Source organism: Rhipicephalus microplus, chromosome X (genome assembly GCF_043290135.1).
Source record: "Rhipicephalus microplus isolate Deutch F79 chromosome X, USDA_Rmic, whole genome shotgun sequence".
NCBI classification, from domain to species: Eukaryota; Metazoa; Arthropoda; class Arachnida; order Ixodida; family Ixodidae; genus Rhipicephalus; species Rhipicephalus microplus.
Genome location: NC_134710.1, coordinates 198,685,692 through 198,705,065, shown reverse-complemented (window position 1 = coordinate 198,705,065; position 19,374 = coordinate 198,685,692). Strand labels below are relative to the sequence as shown.

General features: G+C 40.9%; 2 protein-coding genes across 2 annotated transcripts in view; one reads left to right on the top strand and one right to left on the bottom strand.

Moving 5' to 3' along the window:
- LOC142775925 (neuronal cell adhesion molecule-like) overlaps window positions 1-19,374 on the bottom strand; it is a 935,753-nt gene that overhangs the window by 435,212 nt on the left and 481,167 nt on the right. The gene's annotated exons all lie outside the window — the stretch shown is intronic.
- Window positions 10,981-19,374, top strand: part of LOC119187693 (endochitinase) — a 23,369-nt gene continuing 14,975 nt past the window's right edge. The window contains exon 1 of the mRNA XM_037435771.2: window positions 10,981-11,336. Within this exon, the coding sequence (XP_037291668.2) occupies window positions 11,076-11,336 (261 nt within the window). The 5' untranslated portion in view covers window positions 10,981-11,075. The remainder of the gene's footprint in view (window positions 11,337-19,374) is intronic.

The following is a 19,374-nucleotide window of genomic DNA, read 5'->3' as shown; positions in this document are numbered from 1 at the left end:
GCCTTATTGGAGTACTCCACAAATTTCGACTACTTGGAGTTCTTCAACGTGCACCAAAGTCTGAGCACGCGGACCTAAAGCATTGTCGTTTCCTTTAAAAATGCAGTCTAGTACCTCAGGCAGTCTGGTACCTTAAGGCATAGACCAGCACGGTGGAGCCCCGTGGCACAAGGAGAAAATTACGTCTACTCATTGACGTGTTTTCAAGTGTTTTGAAAACTGGGAAAGTACAAAATAAGTTTAAGGAGCCTGTCAGCCATTCTGAGCAGTGCATAATATATGACTGCTTATGGGAAATAATTATTGCAATCTTTGTGAACAGGATATCAAAATGAATTTTCCTGCTGTAATCGCTTTCGCCAAACTTTAGGATTAATAGTCATTAGCGGCTCTTGTGTATTTTAGAACTTTTGTGGCTTGTTTTGGTGATTGAAATAGCAAAATTTCACCTTTATTGGCCAGAGCTGTTTTTACGTGATACGAGTTACGCACAAACCACAAGAACTATAAGAAGGACGAGTAAATAACTTCCACTTGTGCGTCCATGCATGACATCGCACGCTGTAGGACTGAGCCTGGTGGAGAGGGTGGAGTGCGATTACCGAGTTTGAATGCAGCCTGCATCATTTCGTTGCCTCTGATGGATCGAATTTAAAGTAGGCAATCGAGAGGTGACTTGAATTCCTCCCCTTATCTCTTCCGAAGCGCATACAGAGAGGTCGGTAGAATCCGCACACTAGCGCACCTGCTCCCAACGGGACACAAAGGGAAGCAAGCCGAACGCGTGGCAGGATTGTGTGCTGAAGCTGCGCAAACGTCTTCCCCCGCTCTTGCTATGCATTTCTCCAAGTTTATTGAGCCAGGCAAGGCGCGATATTGCCAGCAAATGATTTCATTGGAAAATATGTGGACTTGAAATAAAGCTCGGAGAACGGGGCACCATGTCTGCACTGGTAAACAAAATGAGTCTGAACACTGGATACCAGCTGCACTATATAGTTATGTGAGCACTAAGCTTGCACAGCTTTCACCTTAACTAAACTCACAGAGCGACTCAGCTGGGCGCAATACTGGAGACAGTTTTGCAACACTGCGTTGATTGATCGTGTCCGTTTATGCCATATTTCTACACAAAAAGTGTTTTTGTATAATATTACCTCTTTGTTCATTAAGTGTTTCACTGAGAGCTTGTCAGCCTTGAAGATAAGGGCAGGAAATTCGGAGCGTACAGGAAATTTAATTACATAACAGGAGAGTCACGAAGATTCATATCCCTGACAAAGTGTTACACGATTACATCTCTATTTATGGGCGCTTTAAAATCGTTTCTAAAGGTAAGCCTATATATTTATAGCGCCTACCAGCAATCAATGCCTCCCCGGAACGAAATGTATATCATGGTGAGAGCACAGTTACATAGGTTCAAGTTAATTATTACAGCCTTGCAAAAACAGTAAGGCTAAGAGTGGCATTCAAACTCAGTACCAGTTGTACTGTTCCCAACAGTGGTACCATGCAGCAGGGTGAAATAGATTGCCTTGGCGAGGACTGCGTAGTTATTTTGAAAACTATTGGACAAGTGATTGAATGCCCTACATCATCGACAAATATTGATGTAGTACATCGCGTGGCCAGCGAAACCGCTGACAGGTGCATTATCACCCGCTTTTGTTTCCATGAAAAAAAGAATCAATTCCTTCGCAATGCGCGTACAGCGTGACTGCATACTCCCCGGATAGGACTATTTTCAAGTAATGGCCGTCCAGTTTTTGTCAATGAACATCTTACCATTGCCAACAAACCCTATTTGGTAAGGAGCTTGCCTTAAAAAAAAAGAGAAGAAATGATGACTCTTCTGGACAGATAATTGTCATATCAAGGCCCACAAGGGTGAGGAATGCAGGGTTTTTTAGATTAATGCTGACTTTTATCTCCGCATGCTCACCTGACGTTGATAACTTTGCTTTGTTTTTGTTTGTTTTTTCACCCCATAGCTTTTGTCTTGCATCATGTTGTTGCTTCCTTTCAAGAAAACTGAATCCCTGCTTGCTTATTCTACTTGATCTTTGCTGCACATCAATGCGTGTAGCTTGCCAAAAAACTATGAAAACATTCTTGCTTTTACTGACTCGCTCTGTCATTCTTTTTTATTTTTATGTGGTACTTAAAAATGGCTAGGATCTTGCGATGGTAATTTGTATGAATTGTGATTGTAAAACTCTCAATACTGTCATCGCGATTCGGGTCACTACGGCGGCGCAGCTATCCTAATAATTTCCGAGATTAAATACAAACGCAAGTTTGACATATCATTAGTGTTCAGAATTGTGAGTCCATGGGGATTGAGGCTGACTTTTCCACTTCCGGTTGTGTGAATAAACCGATCATTGTGTCCATTTACCGATCCCCATCAGCATCTATTGCACATTTTCTACACAATCTGGCTACTTGACTGATCCTTGTCACTGCTGAAAATAAGCAAGTAGTCCTGGCTGGTTACATCAATATTAACGTAATGGATACAGATAATAAAAGTACCACAGTGTATAGTGATTTATTTTTTGGCTTTGGCTTGTGTCCTTAATATCCTCACCTACTTGATTCTCAACAACTGAAACGAACACTCTCATTGACCACGTATTAAGTAAAATATCACCAACGCCAACCACAGGAGTCACCGATGTTCTAATAACTGATCATCTTCCTGTATTTGTAACTCTTGATGTAAACCTTCTCGCCGTAAGCGTGTCACTTCACTTGAACCATCCATAAGAAAAACTTCTTCAAGGAAATTCAGGGCGCTGACATGAACCTCCATTGGCAGCTTCCAAATCCCGAGGAAGCACTACACAAATTTGGCTCCATATTGCTTAAAGCTGTGTATGCAAATTCTAAAACAGTTAAGTGCAAAAAAATTAGGTTTCGCCACAATCTATGGTTAACTCGAGGCCTGTTAACGGGTATGCGAAAAAAAGATAGCCTTTACAGTAAAACTAAAGACAGGCATTTAATATTATTCCGAGAGAGAATTATAAAAATATAGTAATACGTTGAATAACATTCGCAAACAATCAAAACTGATTTACAACGATGAAGAACTTCGTAAGTCAAAGAATGGGCTAAAAAAATAATGAAAACATTTCAATGACTTTTTTAACAGACCTCAGGTTTGTAATATAACTGATAAAATAAGGTATAATTAGCAAATCTTCACTTAGTCATCTGACATAGCGGAGTCTTTCAGCGATTAATTCTAGAAAATCTATAAGGACACGCTCACAGCACGTTCATAACACATTACCCCCGGTACCACTTCCTTTTTTCCCCTGTAACTGCTGAGGAGGTCTATTATACAATCCTGAATCTAAGAAACTAGCGCTAGGCTAGACAACACATCAGCTATTCATTTAAAGCTTGCTGCTCCAGATATTTTGGAAGTACGAAGTTTTATAAATATTGTCATTTTTGAACTTGGCATATTTACGGGCTTAATAAAGAAAGCTAAACCCAGTACACAAAAAAATGTAAAATGACAGACGTCCGTAATTATTGACCTGTTTCTTTTTGTCCTCCCTCAGCAGACTTAACAAAAATCATTTTTGAAACGTAATAACAAGTACCTCAACCAGTTTAAGTTGCTAAAACCTTCTCAATTTGCTGCCCGTGCTGCTCGTTCTATGAGTTTATTATTGCTATCATTAAACAATTTCTTGAACTCTTCCATCGACAACGGTAATTTTGCAGGTCAACTTTTTCTCAATTTCACGACAGCTTTTGACATCAACATTCATAATACTTTATATAACAAATTATAATCGACTGATATGTGAGGATTAACTTGCCAAAACCACCATATGAATATGAGATATGCCGTAGTGGAGGGCTCCGGAAATTTCTACTACCTGGGGTTCTTTAACGTGCCCCCAGTCTGAGCCCAAGAGCCTACAACATTTCCGCCTCCATCGGAAATGCAGCCGCCACAGCCGGGATTCGAACTCGCGACCTGCGGGTCAGCAGCCGAGTACCTTAGCCACTAGACCACTGCGGCGGGGCACCAAATTATAATCTTTAGGCATTACTAGTTCATCCTTAACATTCAGAAAAACTACCTACTTGATCGCGAACAATCAATGTGCATAAGGAGCGTTAGTTCTAGCGGTAAAATAATAAATGAATGGGTACCACAGGGTTCTATTCTTGGGCCCTTGCTGTTTTGTACCTCTAATATTGATTTTTCTATTTATCTTAATGTTTCTAACGTTAGTCTTTATGCTGACGATACGACTGTTTCCATGTCATCAACTATTCTGATAAATAAACTGAACAACGAACTGATCAATGTTGTCAAATGATTTCGTATAAACAACTTAATTTTAAACCCACCTAAAACACAGTTCATAATGTTAAACAAAAACAGCATTTAGTATAAGATCACTCATTAAATCTCGTCTATTATTTTTCACTTGAAGCCTTATTGTCGTTGTATACTTCGCCTTCATACATAGCCACATCACCTATGGCATTAGTTCATTGGGTAATACCAATAACACTGATTTTTCGTCTGTATAGCACATTCAAAATGAGGTCATTTGCATCATTACCAGCAGTTCACTTTATTCCAATGCTGCCACGCTCCTTCAACCTAACCGCATTCTTACTGTGTCTGACTTGTTTCTTTTTCACTTAATGATGATGTAATTTAAAGAACTGAACAAACAGATTGTGTTTGATTTAATCGATGCTAGATTACTCACTAACACCAACTGCAGTAGGTTCACCCATAATTACAACTTTATTTTACCTAAATGTAACACCAACTATGGCAAATTAACTTCCTCGTTGGCAGTCATTAATTTTTGGAAATATTTACCCTACTCACTAATATCATTGTCATCGTTACATACATTCAAAAATGAACTTGAAAATTTCTTCTTCTATAATTAGGCTGAAAACAATATTAATTTGTAATGTAAAAGTGTAAGCAATTGGAAATTTTAAACTGGTTTTTCTTCTAAGGCCTGCTTATTTCACTTGTATAACTGATTATGATGTACTTGTATTGCTGTGAGTGTAATTTTTGTTCTCTTACTTATTTGTTGTAGTTTTCTGGTGCTTCCACGGTTCACTTCAACTTACGTTCTGTAATATTACATACTGTTATAGTGAAGTCTTTTATTGTTATTGGTAATCGAGAGTCCCACTGCAGTCACCCGACTTTGGAACTCTCGTCTGCATACATTTACCTGCGAGCGTTGTAATTCGAATGAATAAAACTGGATGAGTAATGTGCAGAATTTTTATGATTTTGTGACGAAGCAAGAATGCTAGGCATATTGATGTAGCAGTCTAAACAAGCATATAAGCAATATAAGTGATTTAACTCTGCTCAGTTCAAGAAGCTGCGCTACACAGTATCACGAATGCCCCGCAATATTTCATGCATGGCGTTGTCATCGAGGAAAATTTTGGAAAGGAACAAAATGAATATGACCCACAGTCAAACGTTCAACTCTCAACGACCGACCTGGTTGACGTCTTTCGATGGTACGCAGTAGAGACATCTTTTTTTGTTTTATACTTTTGTTTGTTTATTTGTTTATGATCCTACTCTCAATGTACGAGGACATTACAAAAAGAAGTGGTCTAACAGTATACTATTATTTGCAATTTTTAAGATGGTGGTTTCTCATAAGGTGACTTTATTCACTGCCTGTTTGCGACAGAAATGATGCACAATAAATTTTGGTAGGGCATAGAGAAGTTTCAACTTAAGAATAATGATTGAACCGTGGAGATACCTAAAAACACTGCCATCTTTGATATACCTGAAAAAACCACTTAAGTTTCTTCTTCAGAATGACGGCGCGTGGTTAATTTCTCCCAATTGTTTCGGCAAGAACACTGTCTAAAAGAACAATACCTATATTAGTGCTGATGTGTGTATATATGTCATTTACGTCGTTACTTCTTATGTAACGTTTCTTTTTAACGAATAAGATATGTCACAATTCACTTCGCAATGTTTTCTATTGTACCATTTTAGAACTTGTGTTTCTCGTATAATTATTTTGTACACTTTCTCTATAATTTGTAGTGTTTCTGTTAGCCGTTTAGCAAGATGCATATTGTTTTCATGATTGACTGTGCACTACTTTATTGTTTTAGTTTTGCTGTTTTTTTTCTGTGTATGCCTTGCTCATCTTTAACTAAACTTGAAACTCTGGTGTAATGTGCTGTTTTGTATTATTCAATGATTTCCTGGGGCTTTACAATCGACTTTCAATAGTTTTCATATATGTGAATTGCGGTTTCTGCGATGCCAAGTACAAAGAGGTAGAAGCCTCGTCAAGCTGCTAACATAGTTTCTGGCTCCCATACTTGCGTTTTCTTGCCGTAATTCTGTGAAAAAAAAATGCTCAATAAACTGAAACTAAGCTGAAACTTATCTGGCAGTAAAAAAATATAATTTTGAAGAACTGAGTTTTTGTAAAAAGTTTTCTTAAACACGTTCACGTAAAAGCACATTGTTTCAGAAGGCATTGATGTGCGTCAATGTTTTAGGAAAGTGAGACCTAGTGAACCTGCTTCAATTTGACTTCGCAGCTGAGAGACCATGAAGTTGTGTTTTTCCCCTCCAACAGAGATGGTGGTACGCGTCGCTGTGCTTTCCAACGATCCACTTAATCAAAAACAGTAATATAGCTGAGAAGTATCTATTTCGACGATTCAAGGATGTATGCGTGCAATGCTAACGAGTAGAAGTTATGCTAAAGACATAATTTGAACTCATTGGTGTGTTTCATTACCAAACTGCTAAGCGAAACCTAGAAATGTTTTCCTCAGCAAAAACACAATATTCAGGCTCCCTGTTGGGAGTTTCGCGTTTATGTGTACATTCAGAAACAAGTAGATTCACATCAAGTTCTACCGATTGAGGAAACGTAGAAGGTAAGAAAAGTGCTATGAAGATAAGAAACTTGGCTACCAGTCAAAGCTACTTGTAAACCCTGTTCTGCCTTTTGGCACACCAACCTTACAATTTCTTTTTTTTTTCATCGTCAAGCTTTCACGCATGATTTCACCCATTTTTATATCAACGATTATTGAAATACGTTGGCTTTAGTTTCAGCCTAAATCTTTACAATAATTTTATGGCATGCTGTGAAGCCGTATACTTCACAATGTTCTGGAGCCATCTGTATTGTTGCCTTTTCGTAATTGAATATATTGCTGGGTAGACATTCAGTATAGTATGCTAAAATATCTGCGGCTAGTAAACGTTTATTACTCTTCTTTATTCATTGTATTACTATGCTTTGAAAATTCGTATAAGGCAAAATTATAAAGGCGTTAGCAGATGAAATATTGCAGTTCTTACTCGCCAGAAAAAAATCTCAAGCATTATGCTTTTTGACCGAGATCCTGCAACTGTTCCTGTGTTGTAAGACGGTTAGTTGGGCCAGTTGGTTAGGATCCATCGTGAACTTACTTACAGCGCTGTAAGCAAGTTCACGATGTTCCTGTGCTATAGGCCAAGGTGAAGAAAATGCTTCGTATAATTCAGATTACTTTCCGGTATTGTTTTTCTATATGTTTGAAGCACAACTTCACAATTGGCTATGCCATGTTCAATCAACTATGAATTTATTTTGAGAAATATATTACATTGACATATAACATTCAAATATAATTTTTAAAGAAATGCCGTAGAATATTATAATCACTTACTTTTTTACTGATGCCTAGTACTAAAGTGTATTTAAATAGTGTTTATAACAAAAATAAGTACTAACACATAAAAAGTGTGAACAGATTTTATGCGGTAGCGAAATACTTTCCATATGCTTGAGCGGGTGTAAAGATTACAGGAAATTACGAAGGGTTGTTAGCGTGTCAGACACTACGTCAAGAGTATAACCAGGGGGTGGCGCACCGGGCCCGTGCCTTCCTCCCGCTTCACCCACGAAAAATTTCTGCCTATACCCCTGCACTAAGGACGAAGACACTCAGTGTCTGAGAACGTCAATGCATCTGACTTGACGCAAGTAATGAAGGAAGATGTTGCATTATCACGATTACTGTTAATTATAATAGTGTGGCTGTACTTTTCTCTTTTTCTTATTGACCAATACACCTCTTTCTTCTATCACCGGATAGACTGCGAGGCTCATGCCTTACCCCCTTGGGAAAGGAGCCACATGCAGTCCCCTGCATTGTATTCAAAACAAAGGTTTCATTATTCAACGTACTATTTGTTGAAATGTTATCTTTGTGTTATTATTATTATTATTATTATTATTATTATTATTATTATTATTATTATTATTATTATTATTATTATTAGCTTTAAGGGGCCTTTTTATGATGTGCTCTATAATTACTTACAAGACAGGTCACAGGTCGTTATGGGATGTAGGGAGGTAATTAGCAATAGAAAATATATTACTGCTGGTGTGCCACAAGAATCGGTGTTGTCACCATTGCTATTTATTTATTTATGAATGACTTCCCCTTGGAAATTCATAAAGCCAATGTGTACCAGTAACCAGATGATACGGTGCTATTAACACGTCACATGCGTTATGAAAGAGCGATTAATTCTCTTCAGAGTGAAATTTAAAATGCTATGATATGGTTTGAAGAAAATTCCGTAATTGTAAACGAAAAAAAAACAAAACATATCTGCTCTCGAAGCCCTCTAAAAACACAAGAAATGAATATACCAATTTTTATTCACACCAAACATTGCAATACATGCAAATGTTCTGCAGTTGAAAATGTCGAAACATTCAGATACCTAGGCGTACATTTTCATAGTGGTATGTCTTGGCAGCTTCACATGTCATGTATTTGTTCTACACTAAGAAGTGTGGCATGTCTGCTTTTCAATAAAAAAAGCTCGGTGCCTCTACCAATAAAAAAAAAACGATAGTTCATTCGTTAGCGTATAGTGCAGTGAGATATGGGATAACAGTTTTTGCATTTTGCACAGAACGCTGGAAAACACGCATTGATAGTTTACTTCCAAATATTTTAAAAAGTGTAGCTTACGGTAGTAAGATAGATTCCAGTACTATTTTATTGGGATTTGGGCTTTTGTGTATTCAAGGATTTGTTTATTAAGACAGTTGTTCTAAGATACAATTGGTGTGATGACTTTAAAGTGCCATATGTAACGCGTCGACACCTGAGAGAAAAAAAGCGCTTATAGTACCCCGGTTCTCTACCAGATATGAAGAAGCATGTAGAAGTGCATATATTCCAAAAATTTTCAATGCACTACATGACGAATTTCTTTCAGCGAGTTCAAAAAGGCAATTAAAGAAATTACTCGCTGAGCTGTGAAATCACATGGTCTATTCGTATGCCACGTATGCTCTCTGTCCCTTCTTTCTTCCTCATTTTAATTTACTGCCTGTAAAAATATAATGGTGTTAATCGTTTGTCTGTTTCTTGGTAAGCAAACAACAATAGTTTTGTTACGTTGTGTGCACATCGCTGTAGCCGGCTCTGCCGGGCCTAGTCGCAGAAGTCCTGGGGACTTAGACAGGCTCGTTTATTTATATTTCTTATGGATGTGTATAAAATATTATTATTATTATTATTATTAATATTATTATTATTATTATTATTATTATGATTATTATTATTATTATTATTATTATTATTATTATTATTATTATTATTATTATTATTATTATTATTATTATTATTATTATTATTATTATTATTATTATTATTATTATTATTATTATTATTATTATTATTATTAGAAACAATGGCGATCCCTGCACTGGATCTGAAACTTCTTCTCAAACGAAACCTCAGGGCTTCCTGGCAGCGCACATTGGATAAGCATACGAGAAATAAACTGCATGTTACCAAGCCACAACTCCGTCACTGGCCGGCATAATTTAAGTGATGCCTGACACACAAGTTAGACTATCACGGCTAAGGATACGACACACATACAAAACACACTCATACTTTTGTCTGGTGATGATCCACCATTGTGTGAGAGATGTGGTGAAGCACCAACTGTGCTTCAAATTTTAATTGAATGTGAGGAATTAGACACCCCTAGAAAACCATTCTTCCCATTACGCTGCCAACAACACATACCACTCCACCCTGCAATGTTCATCGGTAAGAAACCACTTGTCAAAATTGATTCATTGCTGTCATTTTCAAACCAGGTGCAAGATTTTCAAGTGATTTACCGAGGGAATTCATAGCACGACCTCTGAGGAGGGGTCGCTGCTGCGGTTATTACAAAAACACAGCACATGTAGGCCTCCCGACCTTTGTATACAAGGGCGTTTAAGAGGCATTTGTGCTAATTCCAGTTATCATCGTAGTTTTATTATCACGATCCTTCGCCACGCATTCTCACTAGACACCTTTGACGTCACTGTCATAATTTTAATACTGCTATGTTTGACCCGCCATGGTGCGTGAAATTTTAAGGCCCTACCAGAAAGAATGGCCACATCCCTTGTCTCATGAAATGACGCTCTTTGGCCATCACATGGCCCTTTCGCCATAAAGCTCCACAAAATAATAATAATAATAATAATAATAATAATAATAATAATAATAATAATAATAATAATAATAATAATAATAATAATAATAATAATAATAATAATAATAATAATAATAATAATAATAATAATAATAATAATGTAAAATTATTATTATTATTATTATTATTATTATTATTATTATTATTATTATTATTATTATTATTATTATTATTATTATTATTATTATTATTATTATTATTATTATTATTATTATTATTATTATTATTATTATTATTATTATTATTATTATTATTATTATTATTATTATTATTATTCCGTTTATATGTATTGTTTCCGCCACTTCCAGCTCGCTGTGGGTATGTGCCACCCTTTGGAATCACTATCATCGGTCATCGTCCTGGCCATCGACAGCATAAGCGGGCGGTCGCGTGCACTGCCGCAGAGCACCGGCAAGCCCGGGAGGGGCGGCTCCACAGCTGGTCCTCACAAGCGCTGCCGTAAACTGGGTTTTCCCACACGCCGCCCAAGATGCTCACGAACGAATACACCAGCTCTTGCTGGGAGGACTCTTACATCTCGTCCGGCGCCTGGTCTAGTACCGAGCTTAATTGGTCGTCGTGGGGCCCCCACCAGAAACTTATGCGCTGGATGTTCCTGGTGCTCAGCGCACTGCTCACCACAGCCAGCATAACCCTGCTTGCCATAGCTCTTGTGCAGCCCAGTGGCTCTGGTCATCACCATCGGATCCATTCATCACACCACAGTGGTTCGCTGGCACACGGTCACAAGGTGAGACTTGCGCCACTTTGCAGGCATACCTCTCAACTCTTTACTACCCCTTGTGTTAACGCAAAGCAGACACTTGCAACTTAGCTGACGCTGATGGTTACAAGTATGCGGGCCTTGCTACATAAGTAGCATGACACAGCAAGCTAAAATATTGTGGCCTTCATAACCTACAGTCATAATTTACTCGTGTCTTTTTGCAACTAATTCACAAATAAGCTCTGAACAAAGCACTCAAACGAAAAAGTTCATGGGAACAGATAGCGCCGAGGATCTCTAATGCAATGCTATCTGCCACAAGTCACAAGATTGCAGACACAGCTAAAGCCTCGGATCTTCTCAGCACTGTCTTGAGGCGTAGGATCCCTCTAAATCGCTCCCTCAGCAAGAAATGAAAATGTAACGATGTCGACTAAGGAAGAGCAGCTCTATCATGCTTTGTCGTTCTAAGCCAGGAAGCAATTTGAGGGTCTCTTCAGAATTTGGTCAAACCAGTGAATCCCTTCACTCGTATACATCAAAAAAATACCGAGGGGTGTTTTGATATAAATTATCTGCAGATGCACAAGCGCTTTCCTGTTCACTCTTTCATGCACAGCAACACCCAAAAAAGAAAAGGAGATTGATAAACGAATAATGATGAATGACTGAACCTTGAGCAAATCAGTCAATATTTACTTACGGGTCTTGCCAATAGTCTGAAATTGAGCTACGGGGCCCCAACAAATGTGTTTAAACCGTAAATACGAGACCGTAACTTGCCCCTGTGTGTGCCGTGAAGTGTAGCGTTGTGACAAAATGTTACTGAGCTCGTAGATTATCTCCTGAGTTACGAACATGGTGTCATGTTCATTCTTTAGTTGCCTGTGTCTTGCATGCTTTCCATCGGTTTCGCTCTGCTTCAGAACGTAGACAATCCGGCAACATTCAGCAATAGGCCAGAATGATTCCGCTCCGCAGCCACTCCAGGTCACCTGGCCTACTCACCAGCTACCGCTCAGTCTTTGACGTTGTCGGGTTCTCGATAGTTACTAGTCGATCACCCGCCAACATTCGGCCTTCGAACGTTCGGTTTTGAAGCAATCATGTGAACAGTCTTAGAGATTGGTCATTCCATGAAAACCTCATATAGGCATCCTGAAAACATCATGAAATCAGGTGCATCACTGACGCGCCTTTTTTCGTGAAGCCCTTTTGGCGACCATCTCATATGTGGTCGAAAAAGATATGCTAGTTTGTTGTATTGAAAACAGTGACTCGCAAGAACATTTTGCAGACAAAAAACGTTTTTGTCACGTGGCAACCGTCCGTATATTGCGTGCTGTCGTCTGAGTTGTTTTTCAGAAAGCTTAGGTGGACAGTATCTTTTATCATTTTAATACCGATTTTTGTTTACATAATAACCGAGGCGATGGTGTAGTGTTCGAAGCTTACTATTGGTACCACGAGCGTTCGGCCTAATACGCATGCACATATGTTGCCAACATGTTCTATGTTAAGAACCCCGGGTGGTCGAAACTTCCGGAGCCCTCCACTAGGGCGTCTCTCAGTCATATGGTGTTTTGAGGACGTTAAACCCTACGTATCAAATGCTTTATGTTTACATTACTACTGTTGTGTTATTACGCTATGTATCAATCTCTCAGTGAAATTCAGAACGCTTTCACGTGAGTCACAAAAAAATGTGTTCTCTTCAAAACGTTCTAGCACTTCACCATGCTCAGTGCAATACATAGGCGCAATACTTTTCGAATAAAAATATTTTGGCTACCAAAATGGCTGTGACATATGGTGTGGAACACTGAAAAAGTATATTCAAGGCGGTGAAACTATATTTGTTCGAGTGTCACAAAATGAATGGATGTATGGATGTATCCGGCTGTGCCCTTTAGGTCGGGTGGTGGCTCACGCCACCTAGCCATAAAGTTAAGTACTATCACTGTGTGTTTAAGGATTCAATTTCACTCGAGTCTCGATTGTAGCCGCCAATCAGTAAGCCTTTTCCTGGTTATTTATAACAATTTAAAATCTATTTTGCCTACCCTTTCCCTAAACCCCAATGCTTTGAAAAAGTCACTGTCATTAGCTTTAAATATAGGGCGGAGCCTTTTACATAACAATATTAAATGTTCAGCCGTTTCCTACTCCTCTCCACATACACTACATACCGTGTCTGTGCCTTTGTATTCTGCTCGGTACGTCTTGGTCCGCTATACTTCCGTTCTAGCTTCGAAGAGCAACGAACTACCCCGAGAATCATCGTAGATCTTTTCCCTTGCAATTTCCTGCTTAAAAAAAACGGTAGGTCTGCAGTGATGATTTCGTAAGCATTCGCATCTTCCACATGTCCCTCTGTGTTTCCTTTATTCTTTATTCGAAGTATACCAGCAGCGCCCGAAGGCGTTATAGCAGGGGGGTTACAGATTCGGAAAAAACAAATTTTCATTTACAGCAGACACTTGTACACTTGTGAGCCCATTCCACTCATGTATTGTTCTGACAAAAAAGAATTTGCAAAAATTCCAGTCCCGGGACGGTATTCCCTCAATTTTAAAGGATGATCAATTCGATTTGACAAATAATACGGCGTCTGTAAATACATATCCTTATTGATTCCAGTTTTCCTTCAAGGACACATCAGTGACGCGCCCTCTGTCTTAAAGCTCTAGCAGCGAAGAAAGAAAAAAAAATCACAGCATATCCACGGAGTGAATGATGAGTGGGAAGATGTGTCCATAGGTCCATCCGTGCTTATGTTCGTCCACGCTTTCATACATTCGTGCGTTTGTACATGTCTTCGTCCATGAGTTCGTCCGTGCGTCCATTTTTGCATCTGTTTGTGCATCCATTCATCCGTTCATCCATGCGTTTATCCGTTCATGCGTGCATCCACCTGTCTGTCTGTCGGTAGGTAGGTCTGTCTGTCCATCTGCCTCTCTATCTGTCTCTCCATTCGTGCGATCGTCTAGCCGTCCGTGTGTCCGTCCATCCTTCCGTTCGTCCATGCATGCGTCCGATCTTGTTCGAGAATGCAGACGGAGCGGGTAACACCGACGAGACCCGAGCAAAGGAAACAGAGCGGAAGTATCTTAAACGTGCCGGGTGTTCTGCTTCTTCCATTCCCCACCAACAATCCGGCACGTGCCATGACTGGCCAGGAAACTGAGTGTAGGGAGAACTCCTTCCTCGCGTACCCAGGCACAACCTGAACAGGAGCCAATCACAGAGTAGCGGTACATCGCCATCTAAGATATTCTCACTTAACTGCAGTATGTATGTACTTCTACGAAACACTGTCGTCTATTATACTGTTCCAAAGATACTGCGTTCCTTTTTTTCTGGTTTTTTGTTATCTCGTTTACGTGGCTGATGCCACACGTAGGACATGGTTAGACTAAGAGGAGCATAGAGGAAAGAAAAAAAAAACTCACAGCTTTGCCGCAAAAGCGAAGCAATGAACGGGATATAGCAACAAATTGGAAGGTCACGCGCGGAATGGCTGGCTGATAAGAACGCGTCCCGCCTTTTTTGTGCACAAATGACGCACAAAACGTACTCACAGGTACAGATGAACGTGAATAAGCGTCTCCGTTGTTTTTTCGCTGGGTCTGAAACGCGCGCCCTTTTCGCAAACGGAGGCTATGCAACGATTGCAGTGACCTTTGTGCGCACCGTAACTACAACAAAATCACTCCAGCTCAAGCCCGACGCCAGCCAAGACGTATGATTCTCACCACCGGGAGATAAGGGCACGCGAGAAATCGTCCACTATCCCCCTCTCCGCAGGCCTAAGTACGCGTGAGGGAATAGAGCTGCCACACACTCATTGCGCCATCTTGCTGATAATGCTAAAAACACGAAAGCTCTCCTTCCCCCCGAGATGCCCGCCAACAGCGGTAAGTGGCAGATATAAACACCTCGCCATGGGTACATGCTCAGTGGTTAACTCCTTGCATTCACGACGCGGAGGTCCCACGTTTGATTCCGCACGCCGGCGTCTTTTCTTCTGGATATTTTTTTTCTTTTTTGCGTTTTCATATATATATATAGAAAGGTCTACATATACGGTGCACGACATCGACGCCGACGGCGAAATCTAGCCGAGAGTGTCCATATAATTGCTATCAAAAAAAAACACTACCTGTAAGAACCTTCCTAGAGGAGCGTGGTTTGATATGCCTTGGCGATCTTACTGTCTAAGCTGTAAGAAATCGGAAACTATTGACCACGTTTTCTGCACTGTTGGGAAGGTGTTTACTTCTGGGACATATTACAAAGGAAATTTAAAAAAGAGTTTCCGTTAGACCCTGATGGAATCAAGTATTTGGCGATAGAGATCTATGATGGATTAACTTTCGATTTTATTAAGCTGACGGCCTTGCACAGTATATGGCCCTCTAGAATCACTGGATTTCTCTGTGACCCTGACAAGAGACAAGCAAGGTAGTATCTTAAAGAAAGTATTTCTAGGTTTCTCGAGGTAGTAAGAACAGACGAATGTGTATTGTTATGGTTTGAAAGGGTAGAAACACTACTGACCATTAGGGAATTCTAAGAAGTGATGTGGTATAGTAATGCTTGAATGCCGTAGTTATTTTTGATAGTTTGTTGTGCATTGTATTATCTTTATATTAGCACCATGTGGGTGAAGTTTAACCGGAAATATAGAAAACAACCTCTCCGTGGCTCAGTGGTTGACTTCTCGCATTCCCGACGCGGAGGTCCCACCTTCGATTCCGCGCACCGGAGTCTTTTTTTCTGGATTTTCTTTGTTTCTTGCGTTTTCATATATATAGAGTTAAGTATACGTATACTGTACATGAAATTGACGCCAACGCCGTAGCCGGCGGCTAAATTCAGCCGGGAGAGTCTATATAATTGCTATCACAATAAAACTCCTCCATGAAGAAGAGCTTCGCCCCTAAAACACGCGCGCCGCTGTCAGCGCGCTCTCGTTCAAAGCCACTCCACGTGGAATCGCCCACCGTGCCCAAGTATATGTGTTCTGGGGCGTACTCACCGGCTCCAAATTTTCACGTGACAGCTTTTTAAAGCTAGCTTTGGGGAAATACCGGCATTGACGTCATTGATCGTAAATTAAAAAAGGAATACGCTGTTCGTGACTGCGAAGTCAAGATGCAAAAAAAAAATGAGTAGGCATGCTTACTTTGAGCCACCAAAGTATCGGTCTTTGCATGCTTTCCCCACTTCACGTCAGGCACAGTTCATTTTTCTTTGTGTGTTTGCGAAAGTGTGTGCGTGCGTATGTATCTGTGCATGCATTGTGTGTGTGAACAGCTGATAAGTTGTTGAGAAAGCGCGGAAAGATTGAAGCCATGAAGTTAGGTAAGAACACTGGCCGTTACGCTTTGTCCAGGAGAACTTTCCCGCCACGAAGCTCACCCCGATAGCACCAGCTATATATGTTCCTGCCCACTCTCGGTGTTTTCTTGCTGAGGTGCAAGTCAACGCCTCTAACCTCACTGGGGCACTAGAAACTTTGAGGGCAATCGCCTTGTCCTTGCGGGATATGGCTGCTCGCTGTTGAGTTTCGGCAGAACATACTGCCACCACGTCGTGAAGAACCATTGGTGGAAATGTTCAAAGCACTCGCCTTCATTGCGGCGTCAAAAGCGCGTGCAGACACCGAGAAATCGCCCAAAGCGGTGCTGCCAGCGCAACGCGAGGAAGCCAAGATCGCGAAAGTGATCACGGCCTTTTGCTCGGAACTTTCCCTCCCAAGGTCATCTATGGACGTCAGACTCTGTCCAAGTGGCGCTGCGAAAAACGCCGCCACTAGCACCCCCATCACTGCGCTGGCCATAAATGGGCAGTGCACAGAGAGCCGTTCGCAAGCGAACGTACGAAGTCCCTCCTCTTTCGTTCGTCTTGAGGCACAGTTTCCTGAAAATCAAGGATCTGGCAAGATTCTTTCTTTAATCCAGCCTCGCTTCATAAAAGTTGGAAGCTCATCAAAACGAAATGTGGGCACAATGCAAAAGATGTTTCATTTATTTCGGTGTGCTGCTGCAACTGGCAACACAAATGCAAGCGAGCATTGCATGACATTGAGTTCGAGGCAAGCACTCCGATGTTCGTTCTGTAACGCCTGAATGCGTTAAACTTGGACATACACGTGATGCCAAAGCAATGAAGTCCATACACGAACAATCTATGAGATCAGAGGCATGAAGCTCGCTTTATCTGGCACAGATTGCCCTGGTGATTTCTCGCTTCCTGTGCATTGAACTCTTTTATTACGCATGCTCAAATGTCCTGTTGGCAGTTCTCTTCCATTTGTATATACTGCGAATGGAGATACATGCGTATCGACTTTCTCAGTGCACAACGGAATGCAAAATTGATGCCTCCAAGATAGAACCGGTAATCGCGGAGACCAATGGCGAAAAAAAAAAACTGATTGTGGTCGAGTTCATTTTGTGATTTAGCTGTATGACGTGCGTTTTCACATTTCCTGTGAAAGCCGGGACTTAGAGCCTTCAAAGTGCTACGTGCGTAATGCTGTGTGGTGGCGACGACTTCAGATATCGGTGGTCGTGGCATGTGCGATGTTTATCCCACCCAGGCGTCATCTGTCAACTGTTGTACGTCGCACACTGCGGTCAGACAGTCTGTTAAGCTTCATAATAAATGATACTATGGTTCGCCGTCAAGGCTACTCAGATCAATAACAGGAGACCTAGATGCGAATAATTCGCCATACCCAACGCGTTCGCAATGCCCTGTATTTAGAGCTCTCTCCCTTCTGCTTTGCGAAAGCTGGGGAAATCAGTAAAACTGAAATCATTCACGTCCGTAGCGATTCGCAACGCAGCAGTAGCACAGAATGTTTTTTTTTATAGAGTGTGGAGTTATTGCGTCTGTCCTGGTTTTCGCAGTCGTACAGGCAAGCGAACCAGCAAGCACTTCACGGCGGTTCGGTGATGCGTCTGACTAGCGGAGAGAAATTCGCAGCAGTTTTTCTGAGCGTTCAGTTTGCAAATACATTTATTATTTCACTCAGCCATTGTTTCGTATGCTGTAGTTGCACCTGGTTGCGCAGTGAACTGTGTGAGGGAGTAGGGTTTTACTTCTCAAACCTACGTCGACAGATGCATGTCCGCGAAACTCCTGAGTCTGACGTCTTTACATGCGCGCGTACAACATATGAACCAGGAACGAGGGGTGCGCGCATGTGCAAGTGCAGACGCCGTGCGTCAGGGACCGTTTAGGAGCTAGTTTAAAGTGTTGTACGGACTTCAGTTTGGCAGTATCAACTAGTAACTGCAACAAAAATGTCAGTCACGTCTATCGAGGGATGTTGCAGATTAAAATCTTACAAATTTTATATTGTACAAGCAGCTATCGTGATTTTTATGCGTCGCCTCAATAGAAACGCATGTAAAAGTTGGCAACTCCTTGAAAGCGCCATCTGGAGACCTTCGACGTAAACCGCATTCTTCCGTGACTTTATCGCGTTAATCTCTCCCGCTGCCGTGGCCTGGTAGTTTCTCGTCCTCTAATATACTTGCGCCTTTGTGTAGAATAAGCGAGATAAATTTATTGATGTGCCCCTTTTTTCCGCGGGTTTCTGTTAGAGCAGGATCCCATATCTAACCGAGTAGTGTTCTCGCAATAAAAAAATCATAACATATCTACGCAGTGATGAATGATGAGAGGGGCGAAGTGCCGATCGGTTCATCCGTCTGTGTGTCCATCCGTCTGTTCATGTGTCCATGCGTCCGATAACGTTCGAGAATGCAGACGGCGCGCGGGTAACGCCGACGAGGCGCGAGCCAAGGAAGTTGAGCGCCAGCGTCTTCATCGCGTCCGCCGCTCTGCTCCATCCATACCCCACCAACAATCCGCCACTTACGGTGACTATAAAGTAGAGAGAGACTCTCGTTCGTGCACTCAGGAAAAGCGCACGCAGCTGCCAATTGTAGAGTAGCCAAACAACCGAAAACCAACCGAAAAGGTGAATAAATACGGTATGATGCATCCGAAAATTGTTTTCTTCTTTTTTTTTAAACGAGCGTGC